Genomic DNA, 23,368 nt, shown 5'->3' with positions numbered 1-23,368 from the left:
AACTTGAGTGGGGTGAGGACCAGAGGGAGGGAGAAAGAGAATCTTAAGCAGGCTCTATGTTCAGTGCAGAGCCCAACTCGGGGCTTGATACTGCAACCCTGAGATCATGACCTGAGCTGAAATCAAGAATCCAATGCCCAACTGACTAAGCCACCCAGGTGCCCCCATTTATATGTTTATATATTTATTTATTTTGTGAATTTTTTGCCATATCATTAAAATGTTTTTAAAATATAATTTTGCTGATCACATAATAGTCCATCTTCTGGCTATTCTTAATATATTCATAATCTTTGCTATTGTTATATACTTAGGTTTTTTACTACATTGTATAACTGTGAACAACATTCTGTTCATTATGTGGACAGCTCTACATACATCTTTGAATTTTTTTATAGGTGAATTCATAGAAGTAGAATTGATATTAAACCTTTTAGGGCAATGATGATTTACCAATTCTCTAGTATGTATACGATTCAATGATACCAAGTGTTATCATTTATATAAGGACCTTTAAAACAAAAGAAAAAGAAAAAATAAAGATGAAAAAAACCCACTATTTTGGAACCAGCTTTTCCAGCTCTTGGGATCTGCATAGGACTGACTGAGAATGAATGGACAATCACTGACTTTTAAAGCAGGTTTTCATTCGCTGGTCCCTCATTTCCCATTTCCTCCAAACTTACCTCTTGTGTGTTCTTCCTTAAATAATTTTTCAGTATCTAGGAAAATACTTTCTTTCAGATACCCCAGTTCTCTACCCAAATGCCTCAGGGTGCCATCTTCCTAACTCTGTCCAAGAAGCAAAACCAGCCAGGCCCAGTGACCAGAGCTTCCTCTCTTAGTCAGAGCTCTGAGAGTGTCCACGATGGGCCACAAGTCAACTACAACAGAAATAGGTGGACTTCTCTTGGCCCAATAGAGAGGAGTCTTGGGTATTCCCACTGGGGCCCGGTTTCTTTCCTTCATCTCTAGAGTCTATGCTGGGGAAGGTGGATAACATCTATACTCCAGAGGGAGAGCAGTTTCCTTTAATTTCCTTTATTTGCATCTCACAAGTGCTTCACTTACAACAACAATTTGATGGGTTTACAAGCAATTCATTTTATTTCTCAGCTCATCAGCTTTGGCTCCCCCATGTGGCATTAGAAGTCTGGGACATGCACATACTGGGGAACTGCCTGGCTCTGGGAAGAGGGACATGCCTGCTGGTCCACTTCCAAACCCACTCCTACTATTTGTGGAGTTAGGGCAAGAGTATAAATGGACACTCCGGCCTTGGCCTGCTGCCCTTCTCTTCCCACCCTTCTGTACTGAGGGACCTCAAACACCCATGTGAGCATCCTGGCCTGAAAGCTCCAGCTCTGTTCACATCCTCCAGAAACAGCCAGTTGTTGGCTACCATTTGACCTAGGGGGTGCATGTGCTGGCTGTTATGATCTTCCCTAGGAAGATGGGCTCAGGTAGAGTCTAGTGTCAGGCCTAGGAATGGGGTTGAGACCATGTGTGGAGCATGGTCTAGAAAAAGCCAAGTCACCTTGGCTCCATTGCTTCCTGAGAATGGCTGGAGGAGGACCGGCAAGGGGCCCTCCCAAATATGGAGTCCCTCTTGCTTGGGTGTAAGGGCAGTATGGCCCAATTCCATCCTGCCTCAACAGCATCCTCAATAACAGTAGCAGCGAAGTGCCCCCATGACCATGCTACATGTTTGCCCATGATTTCATACTTGATCTTGATACTCAGTGAAGTATCTTTTGTAAAGGAAACTCCCTGTGCTCTTGTACTTGAGGTGAATTTTGGATTCTACTCTACATACTTGGCGTCTTTACTTGCTCACACCTTCTTAGCCAGTCTGGACTCTTGGAACTAAACTTGCCTCCCCAAAGCAAATTTCATACCTTTGCTTATCTCTTTGGGTTTGCTGGAGCCTTCCTACATGTCCTGTCCTGATGCCTTGCTTAACTATTCATGGAAGGTATCTAGATGCCTGGTTAGATCATCTGACTTCTTTCTGTGGTGGGTTGTGGAACATCTAAGGTGGTGTAACTTTCACCCTATCCTCAACAAATAGCTAAAATTCTTACGAGTCAGTTGGAACAAACTCACATGGTCTCCCTTATAGTCTGTTTAGATGATCTAAACAATTCAACACCTGTATTCCCAGACTTGACCAGCTGTCACTGACATTCATGCTCTGTAGGATATCACCTACTCACCACACAGAAGGTCCTTCCACTTGTGAGAATTGGCCGATACCCAGTACAGCGGCATAGATTACCTAATCAGAGAAGAAGCATGCTTATCATTAGGCTTTATTTTAACTGGTTTTATTTGAAAGTTAAAACTGACCGGGTTTTTTTTTTTTTTTATTTGAGAATGTTTAGATATCTGCCAGACTATTCAATGCTTTTTCTCTTCTTAGAATATGAACCTTCCCACCACCTCAATTCTAGTTTTATTCTCTGCCCTAAAGAAGATCATCTGTCTGGTGAGCTCACTTGCATCTATCTATTTGGTTTATTCATTCATTCATTCAACATGTATCTGTGTAAGATACAGGGGATCCTAAAACAAGAAATATAGTTCATTTCTAAGGTACTGTATGCTTTTCTATAATGGAACAAAGAGAGTAAAGGAAGCAACTGCCAGCAAATTGCAGATTAGGGAGTGTGTCTTTGCTTCCCCTTCAGGTCTCAATCTAAGAATCTATATATTTAACAGATGACTTGTTTGGGGATTGTTGAGACCTGAAAATGATACTTATTGGTCCTGCAAAGGGATATGAATATGTACACTTCTTTAGTAACTTAAAGCATTTGCAAATTCTAAAGCATCCTTTCAATATGTGAAAGGCTCTGTTATGGGTTGAAATGTGTCCTCCAAAAGAGATATGTTGAGGTTCTAACATCTGGAACTTGTGAATGTGACCTTATTTGGAAAAAGGATCTCTGCAGATATACTCAAGTTAAACTGAGGTCATACTGGATTAGGATGGGCCCTAATCTTAAGTGATGGGGGTCCTTATAAAGGAAAATTTGGACACAGACACATGGGGGAGAAGGCCATGAGAAGGCAGGCAGAGACTGGACTGATGCATCTGTAAGTCAAGAAAAACCAGGATGGCTGCCAAACACCAGAAGCAAAGAAGAGGCAAGGAAGTATCCTCCTCTAGAGACTTCAGAGGGAGTACGATCCTGCTGACACCTTGGTTTCAGACTTGTAGCCTCTAAAACTGTGAAAGAATAAATTCCTGTTGTTTTAATGCACCTAGTTGGCAGTACTTTGTTTTGACAGTCCTCATTAAGGTAGACAAATAAGTCACTGGATAGAGAACTGAGGTGTCAAGATGGGTGTGTGATCCACACACAGTGTGTTTCATGCAGGCCTCTCCGGCAAGTTCCCTGCTCCTGGGTGGGCTGTAGCTACTTTAGAAACAACCAGGTGGCCCCTGAGCAGGGTTGGGATGACCTTGTGAGAGGGCTGGAGCAGCCTGGAGCATGCTTCCCACCTGGCCTCAGGCAGGTGGTGGGTTTCTCCCATGTCAGACTTACCTCCCAGGGCTTCCATGAGCTGCTCTTCTGAAGGCTGCAGGTGGTTCCTAAGCAGTGTGTACATGGACATCACCATCCCAGGGGTGCAGAACCCACACTGGGTGCCGTGACTCTTGGCGATCCTCTCCTGGAAGGACACATGCATGGTCACAGGACTTTCTGCTGTCAGCACCCCTCACCGAGGTCCACATCTAGCACCTCCCTTATCACAGTGGAACCCAGCCCTGAGCAGTGCACCCCTCCCCTTGCCCAGAGGTGGCCAGCATCCCCTTTCCTATGCTTCTCTGGTGGAAGTGACTCAGAAGCCATATTCTATCATTACAATCATCTCTCAATCTCAGATGCTCAGATACTTCTAATTGGGAATTAGCCATGTAGAGCTTCTATTCCCAGAGTGAGAATTCTCTAGAAATCAGTAATTATAAGGAAAATATGTTTAAGTTTCAAAAACAATTTTCTTGAACACCTCTATATCTTGCCCAGCTTAATTCTGACCATGGAGCTGCCTCTTTTTGATTAAGTTGGAGACTATTTACTGTTGGCCTCACTTTACTTTCTTCTTTAAATTCTTTTGTGTTGGCTCAAAAGGAGTTCTACTTTCAAAGATCCAAGATTTTTGTCTGTGTCCTAGATCCCTGCTATTTAAAGTGTAGTCTATGGACCAATGGTGTTCGTACCACCTGGGAGCTTGCAGGAGGTGCAAAACCTCAGGCCTCTGCTCCAAATCTCCTGACTCAGAATCTGTATTTTTAACAAGTTCCCAGATGATTCTTAACACATTAAGGTTTGGGAAGCCCTGCTCTAGATTTCAGAGAGTAATCTTCTCTGATATCCCTAGACATTCTAATAAATTCTGCTGGGTCCTTTGCCTTTGCTGACCTTTCCTAGAATTGATTCTCATGTTTTGAAACCCAGAGACCCTCTGGGCTCCTCCTGCCTGGAAAGACTTGTAGTATTAGTAGATCTGGACCTGTGATTTTCTTTCTTTCTTTCTTTTTCTTTCTTTCTTTCTTTCTTTCTTTCTTTCTTTCTTTCTTTCTTTCTTTCTTTCTTTCTTTCTTTCTTTCTTTCTTTCTTTCTTTCTCTCTCTTTCTCTCTCTCTCTCTCTCTCTCTTTCTTTCTTTTTAAATGTTTTTATTTTTTTCTGAGAGAGACAGCATGAGCAGGGGAGGGTCAGAGAGAGAGGGAGACACAGAATCTGAAGCAGTCTCCAGGCTCTGAGCTGGCAGTCAGCACAGAGCCTGACACGGGGCTCGAACTCACGAACCATGAGATCGTGACCTGAGCCGAAGTCGGATGCTCAACTGACTGAGCCACCCAGGCGCCCCATGGACTTATGATTTTCCAATTCTCTGTCTCCATTCTCTGTGACAATGACAGAGGAGTCTATGTGTTTTCTGCCAAAGCATGTGACAGTTCTCTTAAAGTCAGCCTCTGTGTCCCAGCTTTGAGTTAAGATTTGGAGAGGGGCACCTGGCTCAGTCAGTTAAGTATCTGACTCTTTTTTTTTTAAATGTTTTATTTATTTCTGAGAGAGAGAGAGACAGCATGAGTGGGGGAGGGTCAGAGAGAGATGGAAATACAGAATCTGAAGCAGGCTCCAGGCTCTGAGCTAGCTGTTAGCACAGAGCCTGACGTGGGGCTTGAACCTATGAATGGTGAGATCATGAACTGAACTGAAGACAGACGCTCAACCAACTGAGCCACCCAGGCGCCCCAGTATTTGACTCTTGATTTTAGCTCAGGTCATGATCTCATGGTTCGTGGGATAGAGCCCCTGTCAGGATTGAGACATAAGCCTGCTTGGTATTCTCTCTTTCTCTCTGCCCCTCCCCTATGTGCTCTCACTCTCTCTCAAGATAAAGAAATAAACTTTAAAAAAATGATTGTACTTATGCTCTGGTACAGTCAGCCTTGGTTCTAATTTTACTCCTAAGACCTCCTATGCCACAGGGAATAATCCTGAGTTTTATCTTGTTTGCTTCTGACATTTTAGTCTATGAATAATATCCTTTGTACAATATTTATTCAAGCCTATAGTCATATAGGCATTAATCAATGTTTTGATAATCCTGCTTATCGCTCAAGTGGAAAAAGTAAGAAAAAGATGATTGTCTAATAAAATGTGGATGGATTTCCAGCTTTCTTTAAATCACTTAGATGTTATTATCTTGATCAATATGCATTCAAAGCTTCTACTTACTTGATCACAACCTAGAAGCTCTAGGCAGTACAGTCAACACAGTGTTGGTTAAAAAGAAAAGGTTAAGATTGAGAAAATTACAATGTGCTCTTACCTGCACAGGATGAAGTCTGGTGTTGATGCTTCCAATACCTTCCACAGTGGTGACAGCAGCCCCATACAGAGAGCAGATGGGCACCAGGCATGCAGTCATGGAGAAATGTCTTCATGTGAGGAATAAAAGGAAAATCAAGGAGTGTAAGACAGTTCTTTCCTCTTGGGAAGCAAAAAGGGAAGTAAACAACAACAACAAACCAAGCCTATCATTCAGCCTCAGGGGATGGGGAACTGGAGCAGAGACAGGGAGAAAGAGTTTAGAATCCTCTCTGCTGACTCTGCACTATCTTTAAGAATTGGGAATTCTTAGAGGGAACCTAGGCATTCTGAACTTCAGAAAAACTTTAAAAAACTTTTTAATGTTTACTTATTTATTTTGAGAGAGGGGGAAGGAGGGAGAGAAGGAAGGAGAGAGAGAGAGGGAGAGGGAGGGAGATGGGGAAGAACAGAGAGAGAGAGGGAAAGAAAATCTGAAGCAGGTTCCATGTTAATCAAGTAGCCTGACTTGGGGCTTGATACCATAACCATGAGATCATGACCTGAGCCAAAATCAAGACTCAGACAGTCAACTGACCGAACCACCCAGGTGCCCCTCAAAAATATTTTCTTTTTTTTTTTTATTTTTTATTTTTTAAATTTTTTTACAAATAGTTTATTGTCAAATTAGTTTCCACATAACACCCAGTGCTCATCCCCACAAGTGTCCTCCTCCATGCCCATCCCCCCTCCCCCCCCACATCCATCAGTCCTCAGTTTTTGTCAGCATTCAAGAGTCTCTCATAGTTTGCCCTCAAGAATATTTTTTTTTACAAATAGTTTATTGTCAAATTAGTTTCCACATAACACCCAGTGCTCATCCCCACAAGTGTCCTCCTCCATGCCCATCCCCCCTCCCCCCCCACATCCATCAGTCCTCAGTTTTTGTCAGCATTCAAGAGTCTCTCATAGTTTGCCCGTAAGAATATTTTCTAAGCCCAGAACAGACCTATTTGGCTCTGGACTCAATGGGAGTGGACTCATGTCACCAGGAGTATAATTGGACCTCAACTAGTATTCATCACGATACTGACCCCATAACAGGTTAAAGGCATACTTATGTCTTTTATGTCTATATTTGAGATTTTGTTTTTTTGCTTGTTAATTGAAAAGTCTTTGGATAATGTCGTTCAACAGAGGAATGGTGTGTGTTCTGAAACCATTTATTGATTTCTTGGACTAGTGGATCTGGAAGCAGCCCAAATCCTGGAATCCAGACCTTAATTAATGGATGCAATTGTGACCCAGGTCCCTGCTTGGCAGGGTTGGTCCAGCCCAGCAGTAGAAAAGGCATTATTTTCAGAGCCAGAAAACGTGGGTTCAAGTCCTTGTTCTACAATCTTGTCTGACCTTGAACAGTCACTTCATCTCTTTAAGCCTCAGTTTCTTCATCTGTAAAATGAATGATTTGCCTAAATTGGGGTTTCTTAACCTGGGATGCACATATGGGCCTTAGGAGGTCTGTAATCTCCCTGAAACTATGCAAAATATAATTAGTTTATGTAGCTTCTGAGTAGAGGCTCAGAGCTTTTATCAGATTTTCAGAGGGGTTGAAGATTTACAGAAGGTTAGAATCATGAGACCTTACAGATCCTCCACTCTGGGATGAGAATACAAGGCCTGGCAAAGAAACAAAGAGTCCTTCTGGCCTCTGGGCTTCTGGGTAAGATACCTTATCTTCGCGGACACTGGGTCATGCTTAGACACCATCACAGTGCAGGCACCACAGCCTCCTCTTCCACAGGCGTACTTGGTTCCTGTGAGGCGTACTAGAAGGTGGTCAAGGAAAAGATGCCACATGGATATGTTACCCCATCGTAGCTGCCTCCCTCAGGTGTCACTAGTGAGGAAGGTGTTTTGGGGGTGAAGAACAGGTCTGAGAAGTCATTTGCCTGCCTCCAGGTCTCAGTAAATGCCACTCTAGATCTTATTAGCTGTGTGATACTGAACATATTAACCTTTCCCTGCCCGTTTTCTTACTTGCAAAGAGGGAAAAGTAATCATTACTTTATCCTCATAGGCTTATCATAAGCATCTTGTAGGATGATGGCTGTGAAAACTCTTTGAAAAGTCCTATTTCATTATAGGTATTCTGGATTCCAATCATGTAACTGGAAGAGAAGATCTTATTTTTAGCAGTTTGATGAATTGCTAGTTTTGTCCATTTGTATTGCATTTGAAAATGAGTGAGTGAGCCTTTGGAGAAAACTCCCATCCTTACCTTCAGATCCAACTTGGAGTATCCCTCTGCTCTCCCTTGTTCTGAGTCCAAGCCCAAATCCAGGCTCAGCCTCACCTCTCTCCTTAGTCATCCTTCTCCCTAATTGTGGTCCCTTTCCACCCAGATTTTGAGATTGGATATAATTCACTAGACTGACTAAGAATATTTCAGAATCTTCTTCTTCTTCTTTTTTTTTTTTTTTTAAGCCATAGGACTTGTTTATCTAAATTAAGTCATAACCTCAGATGTTTATCAGAGAGGACATGTAAATGAGTGGAGTGGGCTGGGTATAACTGGAGAGCTTGTGCCTCTTTCTAGATGGGGTACTTGGGACAGTCCCTACTCCATTCAGCAAGACTGCTGCCATGCATGAATGACTGTTTTCTCATTTTTGGTGAGAAGCTGAAAAATGTTGATTTTCTAAAATATGAGATTTCCTCATTTTCAAACATTGACAACTAATTAAAAACCATGTAGGCTTTTAAACAAAACTTGTTCATGGGTTGACTTCATCAATTTATAATTTCTGCCATCTCTTTATTTACCGTTTGGCTTCTCCGAGAGATATATTAGACCTACCAATGAAAGCGGTTGTCATTATGAATATCTAAATTTAAGAATATAAAATGATGGGGAAAATCTGTCATAAGAGAATATATATAGGGAAAGGCAATCCTTTCCAATGATACAAGCTCTTCCTGAATCTGGAGAATTTGGTTTCCCTCCAGGGCAGGGTACATGCAACACAAACCTCTATTATATAACCACCCTTCTGGGAATTGGAAAGCCCTTAAAGGAATAATTAGTGCTGAAGTAAAGAGCTTAGCTTCCATTTCATTGCTATTAAATCAAGATATAAGAAGCTCTGGGGAAACTTCATCCTCTCCAAATAGCCCAATTAACTTAATATCCTTAAAACCATTGCCAAAAGCAAAGAGAGAGCAGGGGCCAGTGGGGCTGACTGGGGATGGAGAGGTTAGATTAGTGTTCACAATCACAGCAGGCCTAAAGTTTTAAGGCAGACATAGACACTGCCCAGACTTTGATTAAAAGGATCCAGTTCTTTCGTAGGAAGGTCAGCAGAGTGACTTCTGGGTCTGCATTCCTCTCTACTACCTGCATTGGAAACAGAAAAGAGATTATTATGGGGACCAAATGGATGACCCAGTGGAATGTCTGCTGTGACCTGCTAATGATTTAGGGACTGAAGTACAATATTTTCATTTGCCTCTTTTTTTCTTGCTCCAAAGACAAATTTCACATACATCACAGAGCTGGAGACTCACCAAGCAAGTAGGAAAACAATGCTTTTTTAAGTGATTAGAGTGGGGGGCCACCACTGGGTAAGCCACCTCTGGGAGCTGTATTTTTCATGTTTGCTCTACTATCTGTTCTTGTGGAATCTTCCAACTCAGTCTTTTGTACTCTTGGAATATTTCAAATTGGGGAGAGACTTGGATGCTCCGTGTGTGCATGTGTGTATAATGAAGAGTCCTAGAGGGAAGAAGTCTGGATAGGAAGGATTTCTATTCTGGCATCTCTGAGACACCACCAGCGTCTCTCAGATAACCTGAGGGATCTCAAGAGTCGGTAGCAGAAAGGGGAAGTGGGGAGAATTCTTGTCATCCTCAAGGGATCCCTGATTGTTCCAGTCCCCTCATGGCAGAGTAGCTGATGATGAGACTTTTGTCTCAACTCAGGACCCAGGGTGTCTCTGGTGGAACACTAGAATTCCTCCCCCGCTTTCCTTGACAAGTGGGGGATTATCACTCAGAAGCCTGGAGGGATCTTCTCTGATGCTTCTTTCCCACTTGCTCATTCTGTAATATTTTCTTTGGCTTTACTTTGAGTTTCCTGCACACACCTTCAGCCATTCTGTTGTACCAGAGGAAAGGAAGAAACAGTGGGCTCTTCATGTTAGGTACTTCCTTTCTCCCCAGAAGAAAAACAAGAATTTCTGTAGATCCCAAAGAATAACTCTGGGCTGGTGACTCAGAAGGGGTTTGGAACAGAAAATAGGGGAAGGAGCCTCCAAAGCCTAGGCCAGTGGAACAAGTGAGTTAGGACTCAGCTCATGAAAGCAGGTTTGGAAGAATGTTTGGTGGCTACTGGCTGTGGAGACTGGATACAGGAGACAGAGTTATAAGGGACATGATGAGAACTTGGATGCTCTCTGTTTTGTTTCCTTTCTTGGGGTGGGATGGTGGACATGGCCAAATCCCAGTTAGGTTTGTGGGATTGGGGGGCTGAGGGGTCTTACACGAGGTGGCAAGACCCCAAAAAAGCCACATGTCTTAGGAACTACATAATGGTTCCTTTGACGGAGAGACCGAAGGTCATAAGCAGAGTGGGCCTGGCAGAGGGCACTGAGGGTCAGCCAGAACTGAAGAGGGGACACTAGAGGAAAGTGACACTGGAGGAGCCCTTCTTCTTATTATACAGGTTCCCCCTAGAACTTAGTTGCAACCTGGGAAAGAGGGGATGGCTTGAAAATTGACTATAATTACATTCAACTAATTCTGATTAATGGAGTCTCAACAGAAAAATGAAATTGATAAAAATAAAGAAAGCTCTATTTCTGGTCCTCCCGAGTTTGAGGATTAAGATATGTTACTAGATATGGTGCTTCCCATATATCAGGCCCTGTACTAAGTGCTTTATAAGAAAAAAGGGGGTTCCTAATCAATGAAAGGAGCATTTCTCTTTTATTCTTTTTAGGAAGTAGATTCTAGAGATGGCTAGTCTGAGGCTCAGGGAGGTGAAGTAACTTGCATAAAGTTTTATAGTAAATGGGAGAGCTGGATTGGAATCAGGCTGCTTGATGCCAAGGTATATGTGATTAACCCTAATGCTTTACCACCTCCCCATATTCTCAGAAGCCGAGTCTTGCCTGAGTGGGGAAGAAATCAAATTAGTATGGGTTCTTTATCCCTCGCTTCTTGTCCCTGACTGGACAAAAGTTCCCTCAAGCCAGTAGTTTCCTGCTGTCTCTGCAAGCCACAGTAATATCACCCAACACTTACCTTCCTCCCATTCACAAAGAAAACCAAGTCGTCCGATTTCGATGGGCAAGACATTGCACCTGTAAATAAGTATCACCTTACAACTCTAGATGCAGATGTTCTTTAGTACCAGAGAAATGAAAATGTAGCACCAAGCAATAGAAATCCCTCCCTGTGCAGGAGCCGGTGCCTCAGAGCCCCAGAGAGCAGGGCAGGAGGTGGAGACTCCCTTGCTTTGTGGCCTTTTAAGTCTAGGGCACCTGTGTGGCCCAGCCTATCTTATTCTTCTTCCCACCAATCCTGACTTCAAAGCTCACTCCATGCACAACCCACCCCTCTTTCCGATTTCTTGTGAGTTAGAGGGCTGTAATGTGAAGACCATAAACAACCATCTAAACTTAAACCTACTCTGCACATGGTCTCAGTCCCAGGAATATATTCTGGGCAGAGTTCATTCTTCTCAAAGAGAGCTAGAAGTGGACTTTCTGAGAGTTCGCACTTTTCCAACATTTTTATTATTCTAGCTCAGAAATGTCTTCATAGGAAATCATATGAGTAAATCCACTCTGTCCTAAAGTGGTGGTGTGAGGTGCCACAGCCACCCAGCTCCTCTATACTCGCCCTACTTCCTCCCTACCCACAGGATGGCTCTGCTGGAAAAGAATGACATAGTCAAGGCAATGACTTTGCAAGTGAATAAAATGAGATCCAGATATGTGAGATCAGTAGCTCAGGGTCACGTAGAAAGTTAAGTGGCAAAGCACAAACCAAAACCAAGATCTCCTGGCTTAAAAAACCTTAAGTGTATAGACAGACTCTTTAATAAAAAGAAAAATATCATTTTTGATCTTTCTGAACATCTCCAGTTAGATATTAGGGGATAATATCAAGCAGTTCTTGTTCTTTCAGCTAAGGTAATGCCCAGAACTTGGTCTCACATATGGGTAAAGCAGGAAGCTGCTCAAGTGGACTAGTTTCAGGAGAGGAGGCAAGACCTCTCTGCTCCCCAGAGCTTCCTTCACAAGGGCGTGGAGGCTTGGGACACCATTGTTAGAGTCAACTCTTTGTCTTAGGATGACCTCACTTTGCAACAGTGTGTCAGGCCAGAGATGTCAAAGACCTAGTATCCTCCTGACTTGGCTAACTGAGGAAGATCCTCTTTCCCACTCAGTGTACATGTGGCTTCAGGATCCTGCCCATCGCAGAGTTAGTCCTGAAGCACTCCTAATCAAATGAAGTTGGCAGTTTCCAAGTTTCTTTATAATTGTTCTTATTATTTTTTTTAAAGTTTATTTATTTATTTTTGAGAGAGAGAAAGAGAAGGAAAGAGAGAGAGAGAGACAGCAAGCAAGCACAAGTGGGAGTGGGGCAGAGAGAAAGACACAGAATCAGAAGTAGGCTCCGGCTCTACTGTCAGCTAGGAGCCTAATTGCAGGGCTCAAACCCATAAACCATTAGATCATGACCTGAGCTGAAGTCGGATGCTTAACTGACTGAGCCCCTCAGGCACCCCTCTTTACAATTCTAAAGCCAAGGTTCCAGGGATACCTGTCTTCCTATACATGTGGAGATGAGTGTCTCCACACGTGTTTGGGTGTTTATGCAGGTGTTTCACATGTTAAAAAGCTGCTGAATAAACCCACAACAGGGTCATGAGAAGAGATGTTGGAGATCATGCTGAGAAATAGGTATGACCTTCAGGTCAGTCTTTTTGATCATGTCACTCCTGTTAAAAATACCCTCAGTAGCTGTCTGAGGCCTGGAACATAAGGTCCTAACTCCTTAGCCCACGGTGCAAAGCACTCCATAGTCTGTCTTTGTTTCTGACCTCAGAATCTTTTGCTCTTCAAAAAAGTCTCATGCTCCAGCCAAACTACTCCTCTCATCGTCCTTCTTCTGCTTAAACATGGCATTACTCACTCAAAACCTTCTGAAGATGGTTATGACCTCCCATAGCACTTAGCAAAACCCCGTATGGGACCGGACTGGATATGCTCACCTCTCCAATTGCATCTTCACCCCCTTTCTCCCATGTTTGTAATCCCTGGTACATCAGCCTTTCCCTGCTTCTTGAGTGTGTGGAATTCTTTCCTGTCCCAAGATCTTGGTGCGTGTTATTCACTTCTCTTCTTGTTTGGGTCTGAGGTCTTTCCTTATCACAGTCTGCAGTAGCACCTCTGGCAATCTCTTCTACCACCCTGTTTCATTTCTCCATTGTTCTCTTTACTACCTGACATGGATACTTGTCACCTTTATATTTGCTTTCTCCACTAGAACATCATCATGAGGTAATGAACATTACATTCAACTCACCACTGTATCCTCAGGCTTGAAAGGAGTAAATTACCATAGAGTAAATGCCCAATAAGTATTTGTTAAATGGCTGAAGAAAGCTCCTCTATGTCTGTCTGCAATCATAGTAACCCTATTCCTATCCTGCTGAGATTGCCTGCCTTCCCTCCCTCTTTACCATCAAAAAACAGCATTGAAATTCCTCTCTCTTCTTTCTACTAATTCCAAAAGCACCTCCAGATCCAAACCAACTGCTTTACTTTTCATTTAATAAATCAGGAACCAGGAAACTAGTCTCTTATCTGCCACTAATAGTTGGTTGTCTATTCGATGTTTCTATCTCATTTTCCCAATTAGGTAGGAAGCTCTTGGAAGTTAGACTAGCTGGTCATATCCCCATAATGCTCAGCATGAACAATTATTTGTTTATCGCAGGGGTTAATATATGGTTGATTGATGACCTAAGATACTTTTTAGTGAAGGAGGCATTAGTGATTCATTCATTCGTTCACTCAGTAGTACTGACATATCACTAAATAGTTATCATTGTGAGAAGTAAGGAACAGGAGAATTAGCTTTGATTTGGGGAGAGGGATAAAGGAAGGCCTGAGGAAGAGACATGTAGTCTTCACAGATGAGTAGGAGCTGAATCTGTGAGAACTGGGAACGGAGGAGAGGAGCCTGGAGAGAGAAAAACTGGAGACAGAGGCGCTTTTGTTTAAGGGAAGGGATTGTTTTTCAGGGCCCACAGTCCATGCAGCACCTCACTCTGCCCCTAAAAGAGGGAAATTAGTGAACACCAAGAACTCATGATTCCCATTTACAGGAGCACAGATGCTGTCAATGAAAAGTATGGATCATGGGGTTTCAAAATACTTAGAGGAATAAATCCTTCAGCATCAACAAAAAATACAAGCATTTAACATAGAGGAACAGTTTTAGAGTACTAAAGTGTAATTATGGTATTCAGAAGCTATACAAGTAGTTTGGATTATAGAACCAAATACATTAATTGCTGGGAAACTGAAACCTGACCTTGAATGGCTTCAGAGAGGTATTTTTCAAATTTGTTTCAGCCAGGGAAACTTTTGTTTGAATTAAATCTTATAAAGTGTAAACAAATTAAACAAAAAGGTTACTGCTTAGCCCAGAGGGCTGAGGGTGAGGCCTGAAGTCCTCTGGTTTTTTCTCCTTCAGAAAGCCCCAGGGCTCTGGGGAGCTTAGTGGAAAAATGACTCACTGCAGAGTGAACAAAAGGTTGCCCACAGTATGAAGGTAGCATGCAGTCTCTGCCAAGGTTTTCTGACCCTTAGATATTATTCAAGACAAAGGGAAAAAAACCACCACAGCTTTTTTCTTTAATGAAAAGGGAAGGCTAAATTTCTTCACTTTTAAATCGATTATTTTGGTAAGTGAAAGAAACCTGACATATACTGACCCATGTGCTTGAGGTTTGTTATAAAAATGGTCTTAAGAGTTACATCAAAAAATCCCTGTTACCCAAAGGAAGAATTAAAACTGTTAGTGCCACTGCCCTCCCCAACAACCCAAACAAACCTACTTCTGGGGAAAAAAACCTGCAACAAATCCTGCTCACAGACGTAAGTGGAAAAGTACTGGCCATGACTTCAGTGTCCCTAGGGCGCTGCCTTCTGTGGTGAGCTCTTCAAAACCCAAAGGTAGAACACCGGCAAACCGTCTGATAATGGGGGCACTTTCAGGACTCCTACTCCTGCCTTGGTCATTAAACATCTATATTCCATGGATCAAGAAGATGTGGTTTATCTATACCATGGAATACTACATGGCAATGAGAAACAATGAAATCTGGCCATGTGTAGCAACATGGATGGACCTTGAGGGTGTTATGCTGAGCGAAATAAGTCAGGCAGAGAAGGACAAATATCATATGTTTGCACGTATAGGAGGATTAGGAGGAACTTAACGGAGGACCATGGGGGAGAAGAAGGGGGGAAATGGTGGGGGAAAGGGAGAGACGAAAACCATGAGAGACTCTTGAATGCTGACAAAAACTGAGGACTGATGGATGTGGGGGGAGGGGGGGATGGGCATGGAGGAGGACACTTGTGGGGATGAGCACTGAGTGTTATGTGGAAACTAATTTGACAATAAACTATTTGTAAAAAAAAAAAAAACTAATTTGACAATAAACTATTCGTAAAAAAAAAAAAAAATCTATATTCCAAACCCTCTATTCTCAACCATTCTCAACCATTTTGACTGCAAGGTCCCTTCCCCTCCTCTCTCAGCTCCCATCTCTAGATCAAGGCACCTGCTTCCAAATTCTGTGTCTGGTGAGCACTTGCTTCTGGCATCAGACTTCTGGCTGCCACAGAGGACACTAGAAGACAGGAGACTTGCAGCTGCAGGTTTCTGAGAGGAAACAAAGGCAATGGGGACCATGTAAGTGGAGCAAAATACCCTCTTCCTGCCTGGGTAAAGACCACCCCATCTGAGAAAAGGATCAAACAATAAAGTAATTCAGATAAGAAGGGTAAGGAGGAGAATAAATCTAAGTGGATAGGGAAGGGTCTTAAGAAAATGTAATATAAATGCTAGAAAAAATCATACAGTAAAAGAAATTCAATTAATAGTGTAAACTAAAATAGACAATAGCCTCAACAACTTAAGGGTTGGGGGGTGCTGGGGAGAGGGGGAAGTAAAGGTCACTGAAGTATTATTTCACTGGGGCAAAGGGTGAAATATGAGGACAGACAGAGCAGGAGGCCAGGAGAGTAATTTTTCATGGGGGAAATATTTGGTATATTGTTTTCAAATAGTGGTAGAGAAATATGTGTCTGTTTATTAAAGTAAGTAAATGGAAATGTACAACTCATGGTAAAATAGAACTTCAAAATTAAGAGGGGAAGTGGAGGGGCACTTAGGTGGCTCAGTGGTTTAAGTGTCTGACTTTGGCTCAAGTCATGATGCGGTTCATGAGTCTGAGCCCCACCTCCAGCACTGTGCTGACAGCTCAGAGCCTGAAGCTTGCTTTGGACTCTGTGTCTCCCCCTCTCTCTCTGCCCCTCCCCGGCTTGCGCTCTGTCTTTCTCAAAAGTAAACAAACATTAAAAAAAAAAAAAGAAAGAAATGGAATTACCCATCCCTGAACAAACCAGCAAAAATGATGAAAAGGAAGTTTAAGATACTTTATATTATGTTTATGTTTAAGATACTTTATATTATGTATACGATACATGATGCTGTTAAAAAATAAAATTCAACTAAGTAAATATAAAGATCTAGTTGGTTTTGTGCAACAATCTATGAATGGGGCAGCCTCCTAGCTAGCAAACAGAAGGGAGCTTCCTCAGGGTCTGCCTCAGGGGCAGAGAGCTTCTTTCCTCAAGGTCTAGGTGGGAGGGATGGAGGCAGCTCTGCTGTGACTGAGTACCTGCTGTACTGAGGGGGTACACAGGCCTGTCCCTTACAGCCTAAGTGGGACGAGTTTGTGGAGACAGTGCTTGCTCCAAGGCTCCATGCTGGGTTCCTGATGTCTTGGGGGGTCTTGCTTGACTTCTCCTTCTGCCCAGTTCTGCTTCTTCAGTCTTCCTGTGTCAGGTGTTGATCTCTGTCTCTCCATACTCTGTCTCAGCATCAGCTTCCAGAAAATTCATCCTGTCATTCCACATGTTCTGATTGTTTGAGGAATTTGGCAAATTTACACCATTGCCTTTTTGGGTTCATTCGTATGCTAGGCTTGCAAAGTTGAACTAAAATTCTGTTCTGGGCAACCAGCTATCACCAGGCTCGATAGGCTTTTCACCTCTACCCACAAATCTTCTCACTATTTTGCGACATAGACGAGATCATCCTGTAAAGATTGTTTAGAGGGTTTAAAGCAGAGGGTTTAAAGACTTTTTCTAAAAAGAAACAGCATAGGGGCACGTGGCTGGCTCAGTCAGGTAAGCGTCCAACTCTTGATTTTGGCTCAGGTCATGATCTCACAGTTCATGAGTTCGAGCCCCACATCAGATTTTGTTCTCTCAGCAAGAAGCCTGCTTGAGATTCTCTCTCTCCTCTCTCTCTGCCCCTCCCCTGCTCATGCTCTCTCTCTCTCTTTCTCAAAACAAATAAATAAAATTTTAAAAAGGAAAAGAAACAACGTAGACATTGCAGCCCTCCTGTCCCAGCCCTCTTTTTGACTTCTCACATTTCTAACACTTGAGTGCATGTGATTGTCTTCAGGTTTAAGACACCGAAGAGAAATCCAGTCCCTCCCAACTACTATTCACTCAGCCCTATTTGCCCAGTGTTTTTATAAGATGGTACAAAACTGCTCCGTCATAAGATTTTGGTCCAGGAGAAGTAAGACATTCTTGGCCCAAAGTGTCAAATGGAGCAAGGGAGAACATGGCAAGTATAGACCTGCCACGTGGTATTTCTCTTCTGATAAACTTTTATTTAACCCACAATTAAGCAATAGCCCTGATAGGTTTCTAAGTAACAAGACATTGCAGTTTTTCCCAAAGTTAATAATTATTATGTGATTTTATCACTGAAAGGGCTCTTCACCATTTACGGGCCACTGGTTAAAAAGATCATACCTTACAGTTCTGTGTAGTTTCCACTGTGATAACACTTTAAAATTAGACAGTCAATAATTAAATTTTAAGATATTTATCTAAATTAGAAGTATGGATTAAGTTTCATATGATAGATACTAAAAATTGTCAAATTTTAAGGACATTAGAATATTAATCTTATGTTTGAAAACTGCTATCGTATAAAATATGCCATTGTAAATACTTTCTCCCCAGTCCCAATTCTTCAGGTTAATTAATTACTGCTTAAATGATAAGACTTGTTTTGTAAAAATTCAATCTCTTTCTTTTTTTAGAAGTTTATTTTCTTTTGAGAGCGCGAGAGAGTATGCACATGTATGCAAGAAGGGGAAGAGCAGACAGAGAATCCCAAGCAGGCTCCATGCTGTCGGTACAGAACCTGACATGGGGCTCCATCTCACAAATGATGAGATCATGACCTGAGCCAAAACGAAGAGTCAGATGCTTAATCGACTGTTTTCAGAGGCTTTGCCTATACAATCTACGAAATGCAATACTTTTAAAATTAATTTGCATCTATGACAAATGCGTCTTCCTATTTTACTGCTAGAAAAATATACCAGTCACCCTATTTTTGCTGTTCTGTCTGGCACAATGAGTTTGTGCGGGTTGGGTTCTAGGCAAACTAGACTATTGGGTAAATTCAGACATTTAAAAATATATGTATACACACAGACTTCTCTTAGAATAAGAGACACTGACTGCGAGCCTTTTCTTTGGAAAGAGGCTTTTCCTTTGCACTGGCAGGCTTCTCTTCTTCCAATCTGGTCTTAACACACATAACAGTAATGCACACTAATTCTTCCACCACAAAATTACTATTAATAAATGCAGAGTTTAATATCTAGCACACAGATCACAAGCGATTTAGCTTGTTTATTTGTGATTCAAACATTAGAGGGACTTAACATTTTCTCTGGCATAACTCTGCATTTCCTTAGGAAAATGCAATGCAAAGTAGCTAAGAAATAACTGAAAAAAAAAAAAAAACACCAGGATTTTTGTGTTCCTTTGAAATGGCAAAAAGGAACGTGATGCTGATTTCATCTATTAGACATTAAGCCAAATCAAGGGACTGCAGAGTGATTTGAGATCATCGTTTTACTCTGTATGTTTTTCCAGGAGAGGGAGACACTATACCACCAGCATGGCTCATGGCAGATGAGGACCCGCTGGAGGCTTTGGATGGTTTACATCTTAAGCCTCATCTACACAGGCCACATGGGAAGGGCAGGAACCCAAAGATTGTGGTAGGCTTGCAGTGCTGGAGATCACAAGAGTCAATTACAGACATCTCTTCTAATTCCATGTTCAGAGACCTCATTGTTGGTGGCTTACAGTTGGCCAAGGTGGGCGTACTTAACACCATGGAGATTGGCAAACATTATAAACCATGGATTTTTCCAGGCGAGCTGCTTATTACCATCACACCATTGGCTTTGGGGATCCAATCCTGAGAGTTTTGGGGGTGGATGATTTTAGGAGTGAGTAGATTTCTGAAGAACAAAGCATGGGCACTTTCTCAAGTTGTTCCATGGTAATGAAAACCCTACCATGTTTTAAAATCATGATGCTGTAGATCTGTAGGATAATCCAAATGAAAAGAAGAATTTTTGATTATAAGCTCCCTTATAATTTTGGTGTAAATTTGCATCCTAAAGCATAACCATGCAGTGACCTAACCCATGGAGAATAACTGAAAGATACTAGAATTATCCTTGACAATTGGGTGCCAACCTACATTTTGCTCTGGTTTGACACTTTTTAAATTTTCTTTTTATATTTTTTATTTATTTTTGAGAGTCATAGAGAGATAGTGTGAGCAGGGGAGGGTCAGAGAGAGAGAGATACAGAATCTGAAGACAGGCTCCAGGCTCTGAGCTAGCTGTCAGCACAGAGCCCCACGCGGGGCTTGAACCCACGAACTGTGAGATCATGACCTGAGCCAAAGTTGGACACTTAACCGACTGAGCCACTCAGCGTCCCTGGTTTGAAAATTTTAAGGGCAATCATGTACTCTTTCATTTTCTAAGAAAAACATAGGATTAAGATACGTGAATGGACTAAGGTATAAATGTTGAAGGATTATCTTTAGGAATTTTTTTTTATATATATTTTTATTTATTTCTAGGAGAGAGAGAGAGAGAGAGAGAGACAGCGTGAGCAGGGGAGGGTCAGAGAGAGAGGGAGACACAGACTCTGAAGCAGGCTCCAGGCTCTGAGCTGGCAGGCAGCACAGAGACCGACGCGGGGCTCGAACCCACAAACCGTGAGATCATGACCTAAGCGAAAGCCGGAAGCTTAACCGACTAAGCCACCCAGGCGCCCCTTATCTTTAGGAATTTAAAAAAGATTAAAAGAAGGAAGATAATTAATAAAATGCTATTATATAAGAAACTTGTAATTCAAAAGAAAAAAATTAAGTTTTTTAAAAATTTATTTTGAGACAGAGAGAGAGAGCACAATTGGGGGAGGGGCAGAGAGAGAGGGGGACAGAGCTCTGCATTGGTAGCAGAGAGCCCAATGAGTGACTCAAACTCACAAACCATGAGATCATGACTTGAGCTGGAGTCAGACACTCAACTGACTGAGCCATCCAGGCAACCCAGAAGAAAAATTGTTATTTAAAAAAGAGCAAGTCAGGGGCACCTGGATGGCTCAGTCAGTTGAGTATCCGACTCTTGATCCGACTGTGAGGTTGAGTCCCATGTCAGGCTCTGCACTGGGCATGGAGCCTGCTTGGGATTTTCTCTTTTCCTCTCTTTGTCCCTCTCCTGCTTTCTCTCTCTCTCTCAAAATAAATTAATAAACTTAAAAAAAAGAACAAGTCGATGTCCATTTTATTATCAAAATTGTATAGTTTTCTTATTTCTTTCAATCCTTGAGACCTAAATCTCTTTATCCTCATAAACTTCTTATGTTTGGGATAAGATGTGCCTTATTCAGAAGCCCTGTAATCGCAATCTAATTTTATACTAGAGCCTCATTTAGAGCTGCAGTAAGCATTTCAATATAGGAATAGTCTCTGATGATAGTTCTAGACATATTTTCAACAGTTGGAAAATAAAACTGTGTCATGAGTATCTCATTACAAGGCATATCAAAGAGTGCCCAGTGACTTGATATTTTAAGTTAAATTATTTTTATTAGTTTGCTTAACAAATACTTTCTGAATAATTGACCAGATCAGATATCTATTTAATCTAATTTGGTTATTAAGGTAATTAAAATACCATATCAACTTCTTTTTGGTAAATTGTTTCAAGAAATAAGCTACCATGTCCATTTGCTACTGGTACTGGCTCAATTGAGTCTGCTTTTCTTTGAGATCTGAAACAGGCCATCATTTGAAGAGGTTCACTCACTCTGCAGTTGCTTTGGAGCATATAGGTAGCAGCAGGTAGAGGCAGAGTGAAATTTTCATTGGAAAACATGAACTTCGCTGTGCTTCTGTTATGTTTACCAAATCCATACTAAAAGCTTGAAAGTCCACAGAAGTGGTGATTACAACAGGGACCTCTCCTCACCACCCTTACCATGTCAGTAAACTGATCCATGTAAGTTATCCTAATCAACTCAGGAGTTGGTCTTGGTCACTCAGGGTGAAGGTCTTGGTCAGCCCCCTTTGTGGGCAGGAGTGACTGCATCATATATGGTGAGCAAAACAGAGGATCCCAAAACATTCCAGCCTCACCCAAACCCTGAGAGGAGGGTAAAAGGCTGCCAGAAATGTATAGTTCTCCTAGAACTAATTGTGCACACACACACACACACACACACACACACACACACACATATGCACACACACACTCATTCACCTCTTCTGGCTTTATAATCCTCAGAGTGGAGTACATCTGAATTGCCAGAACTGAATTCTCCTCACACTGATTTGTGTGTGGGGTCCTCCTCAAAGTAGCTCATGAAAACGCCCCAGGGCATCAGCATAGTGGGACAGTTAAAGCCTCCTCTTCCTCTGCCCAGGTAATGTCCTAAAGACCAAAGCCCTTGGTGCCCTCTAGAATGTTCCAACTTGGGCTCTAGACCGTTTACGTTTAACTCAAAACCCAAGTAAAACAACCACAATCTTTATAGCTAAGCCTGAAAGACAGTGAGGTGCTTGCCTCTGAAGGGTGAACTGTTGGAAGTCTGTGTGGACTTCCCTGGTGTGTGTTGGATGTTTCTGAATTAACCATGTGGTAACATTGTATTTTGAATGATTCACCAATGCTTCTTTGTACTTACTTTTAATTCTTTCTTTCTTCAGAGTACTGTGGTCTGTGGTCTGTGTCCAGGACCTTAGTGAGAGGGGAGACTAAGAAGATAAAGCCTATCTCAGGCTTTGGTTTTTACTTTTTGTTTGTTTGTTTGTTTGTTTTTGGATCAAACTGGCAGGGAGGTGGCTATACTCTAAAAGGCAGAATTGCACCCTGTGTTAGGATGGTCCTTAGAGATGCTCCTGGTGCCGAAGGAGAGATAGAGGCCATTCAGACAGGAAGTTGTGCCTTCCTCCCAATCATGACCTACATTCAAAAAAGAGAGGCAATTTTCTAGAAAACCTAAGGTTCGCCTGCCATCTGTGGGCTCAGAGCAGAACTTAAGTTGGGGAAGTTGTGCTTTTTGTGCACTTGTGTTGAAGAACTCTCCCCATAGGTCTTTATGGGCCAGTTAAAGCCCATATGGTCCAGGGAATAAGGGGTCAATACCTCTTGTATTAGCAGCTATTAATAGCTCAGAGCAAATAGTGAGAAACTTGTTTGAAAGCCTATTCTGATTTGGGGAGAGTGTGGAGAGAGGCAGAGAAACAAGAAAAAATTGAGTCTGGAGGACATGTGAAAAGGGTGCAGAAAAGAAAGTTCTCGGTTGGTGAAATTTGCTGACAATTTCAGTTTTATCTTGTGGTGGCCCTTAGCCTAATGACCCAAGAGGTTTGGTTCTTTCTTGACCTTTCTTGTTTGACTTCATTTGTTTCATGATCGCTCTCAAGACTGAACACTCTTCTGAAGTCAGTGAGCACCACTCTGCCATGAATTTGCTTTTCTTTTCCCTTTTCCTCTTCAATTCAAAGGAGTAAACAAATTCAGGGGACTGTTTCATTAATTTTTTTCTTTCATTATTTCTTGAAAGAGTAGGTTATTATAAATTGAACTGTGCTGTCTCAAAATTCACATGCTCAAGTCCTAACCCCTGGTACTTCCGAACATGACCATATTTGGAGATAAGGTCTTTAAATAGGTGAAGTTGAGTTAAAATGAGGTCTTTAAAGTGGGCCTGAATCCAATATCACTAGTGTCTTTATAAGGAAAGGAGATTAGGACACACAGAGAGAGACATCAAACATGTGCACACAGAGGGGACGACCATGTGAGGGTACAGTGAGAAGG

The 23,368-nt window shown here is 42.1% G+C and overlaps 1 protein-coding gene and 1 pseudogene across 1 annotated transcript in view; both read right to left on the bottom strand.

Annotated features, from left to right (window-relative positions):
- LOC144217882 (aldehyde oxidase 2) overlaps positions 1–11,184 on the bottom strand; it is a 110,484-nt gene extending 99,300 nt beyond the window's left edge. Inside the window, exons 1-6 of the mRNA XM_077747635.1 lie at positions 11,131–11,184; positions 9,157–9,223; positions 7,559–7,652; positions 5,849–5,957; positions 3,552–3,678; positions 2,217–2,278 (exon numbers count right to left, since the gene is read on the bottom strand). Coding sequence (XP_077603761.1) covers positions 2,217–2,278; positions 3,552–3,678; positions 5,849–5,957; positions 7,559–7,652; positions 9,157–9,223; positions 11,131–11,184 — 513 coding nt within the window. The remainder of the gene's footprint in view (positions 1–2,216; positions 2,279–3,551; positions 3,679–5,848; positions 5,958–7,558; positions 7,653–9,156; positions 9,224–11,130) is intronic.
- An 8,848-nt stretch (positions 11,185–20,032) lies between these two features.
- LOC144217881 (aldehyde oxidase 4-like) overlaps positions 20,033–23,368 on the bottom strand; it is a 63,111-nt pseudogene continuing 59,775 nt past the window's right edge.

Source organism: Crocuta crocuta, unplaced genomic scaffold (assembly GCF_008692635.1).
Source record: "Crocuta crocuta isolate KB4526 unplaced genomic scaffold, BGI_CrCroc_1.0 scaffold159, whole genome shotgun sequence".
Lineage (NCBI taxonomy): Eukaryota > Metazoa > Chordata > Mammalia > Carnivora > Hyaenidae > Crocuta > Crocuta crocuta.
The sequence above is the reverse complement of the archived record's forward strand: the minus strand, read 5'-3'. Positions and strand labels throughout refer to the sequence as shown.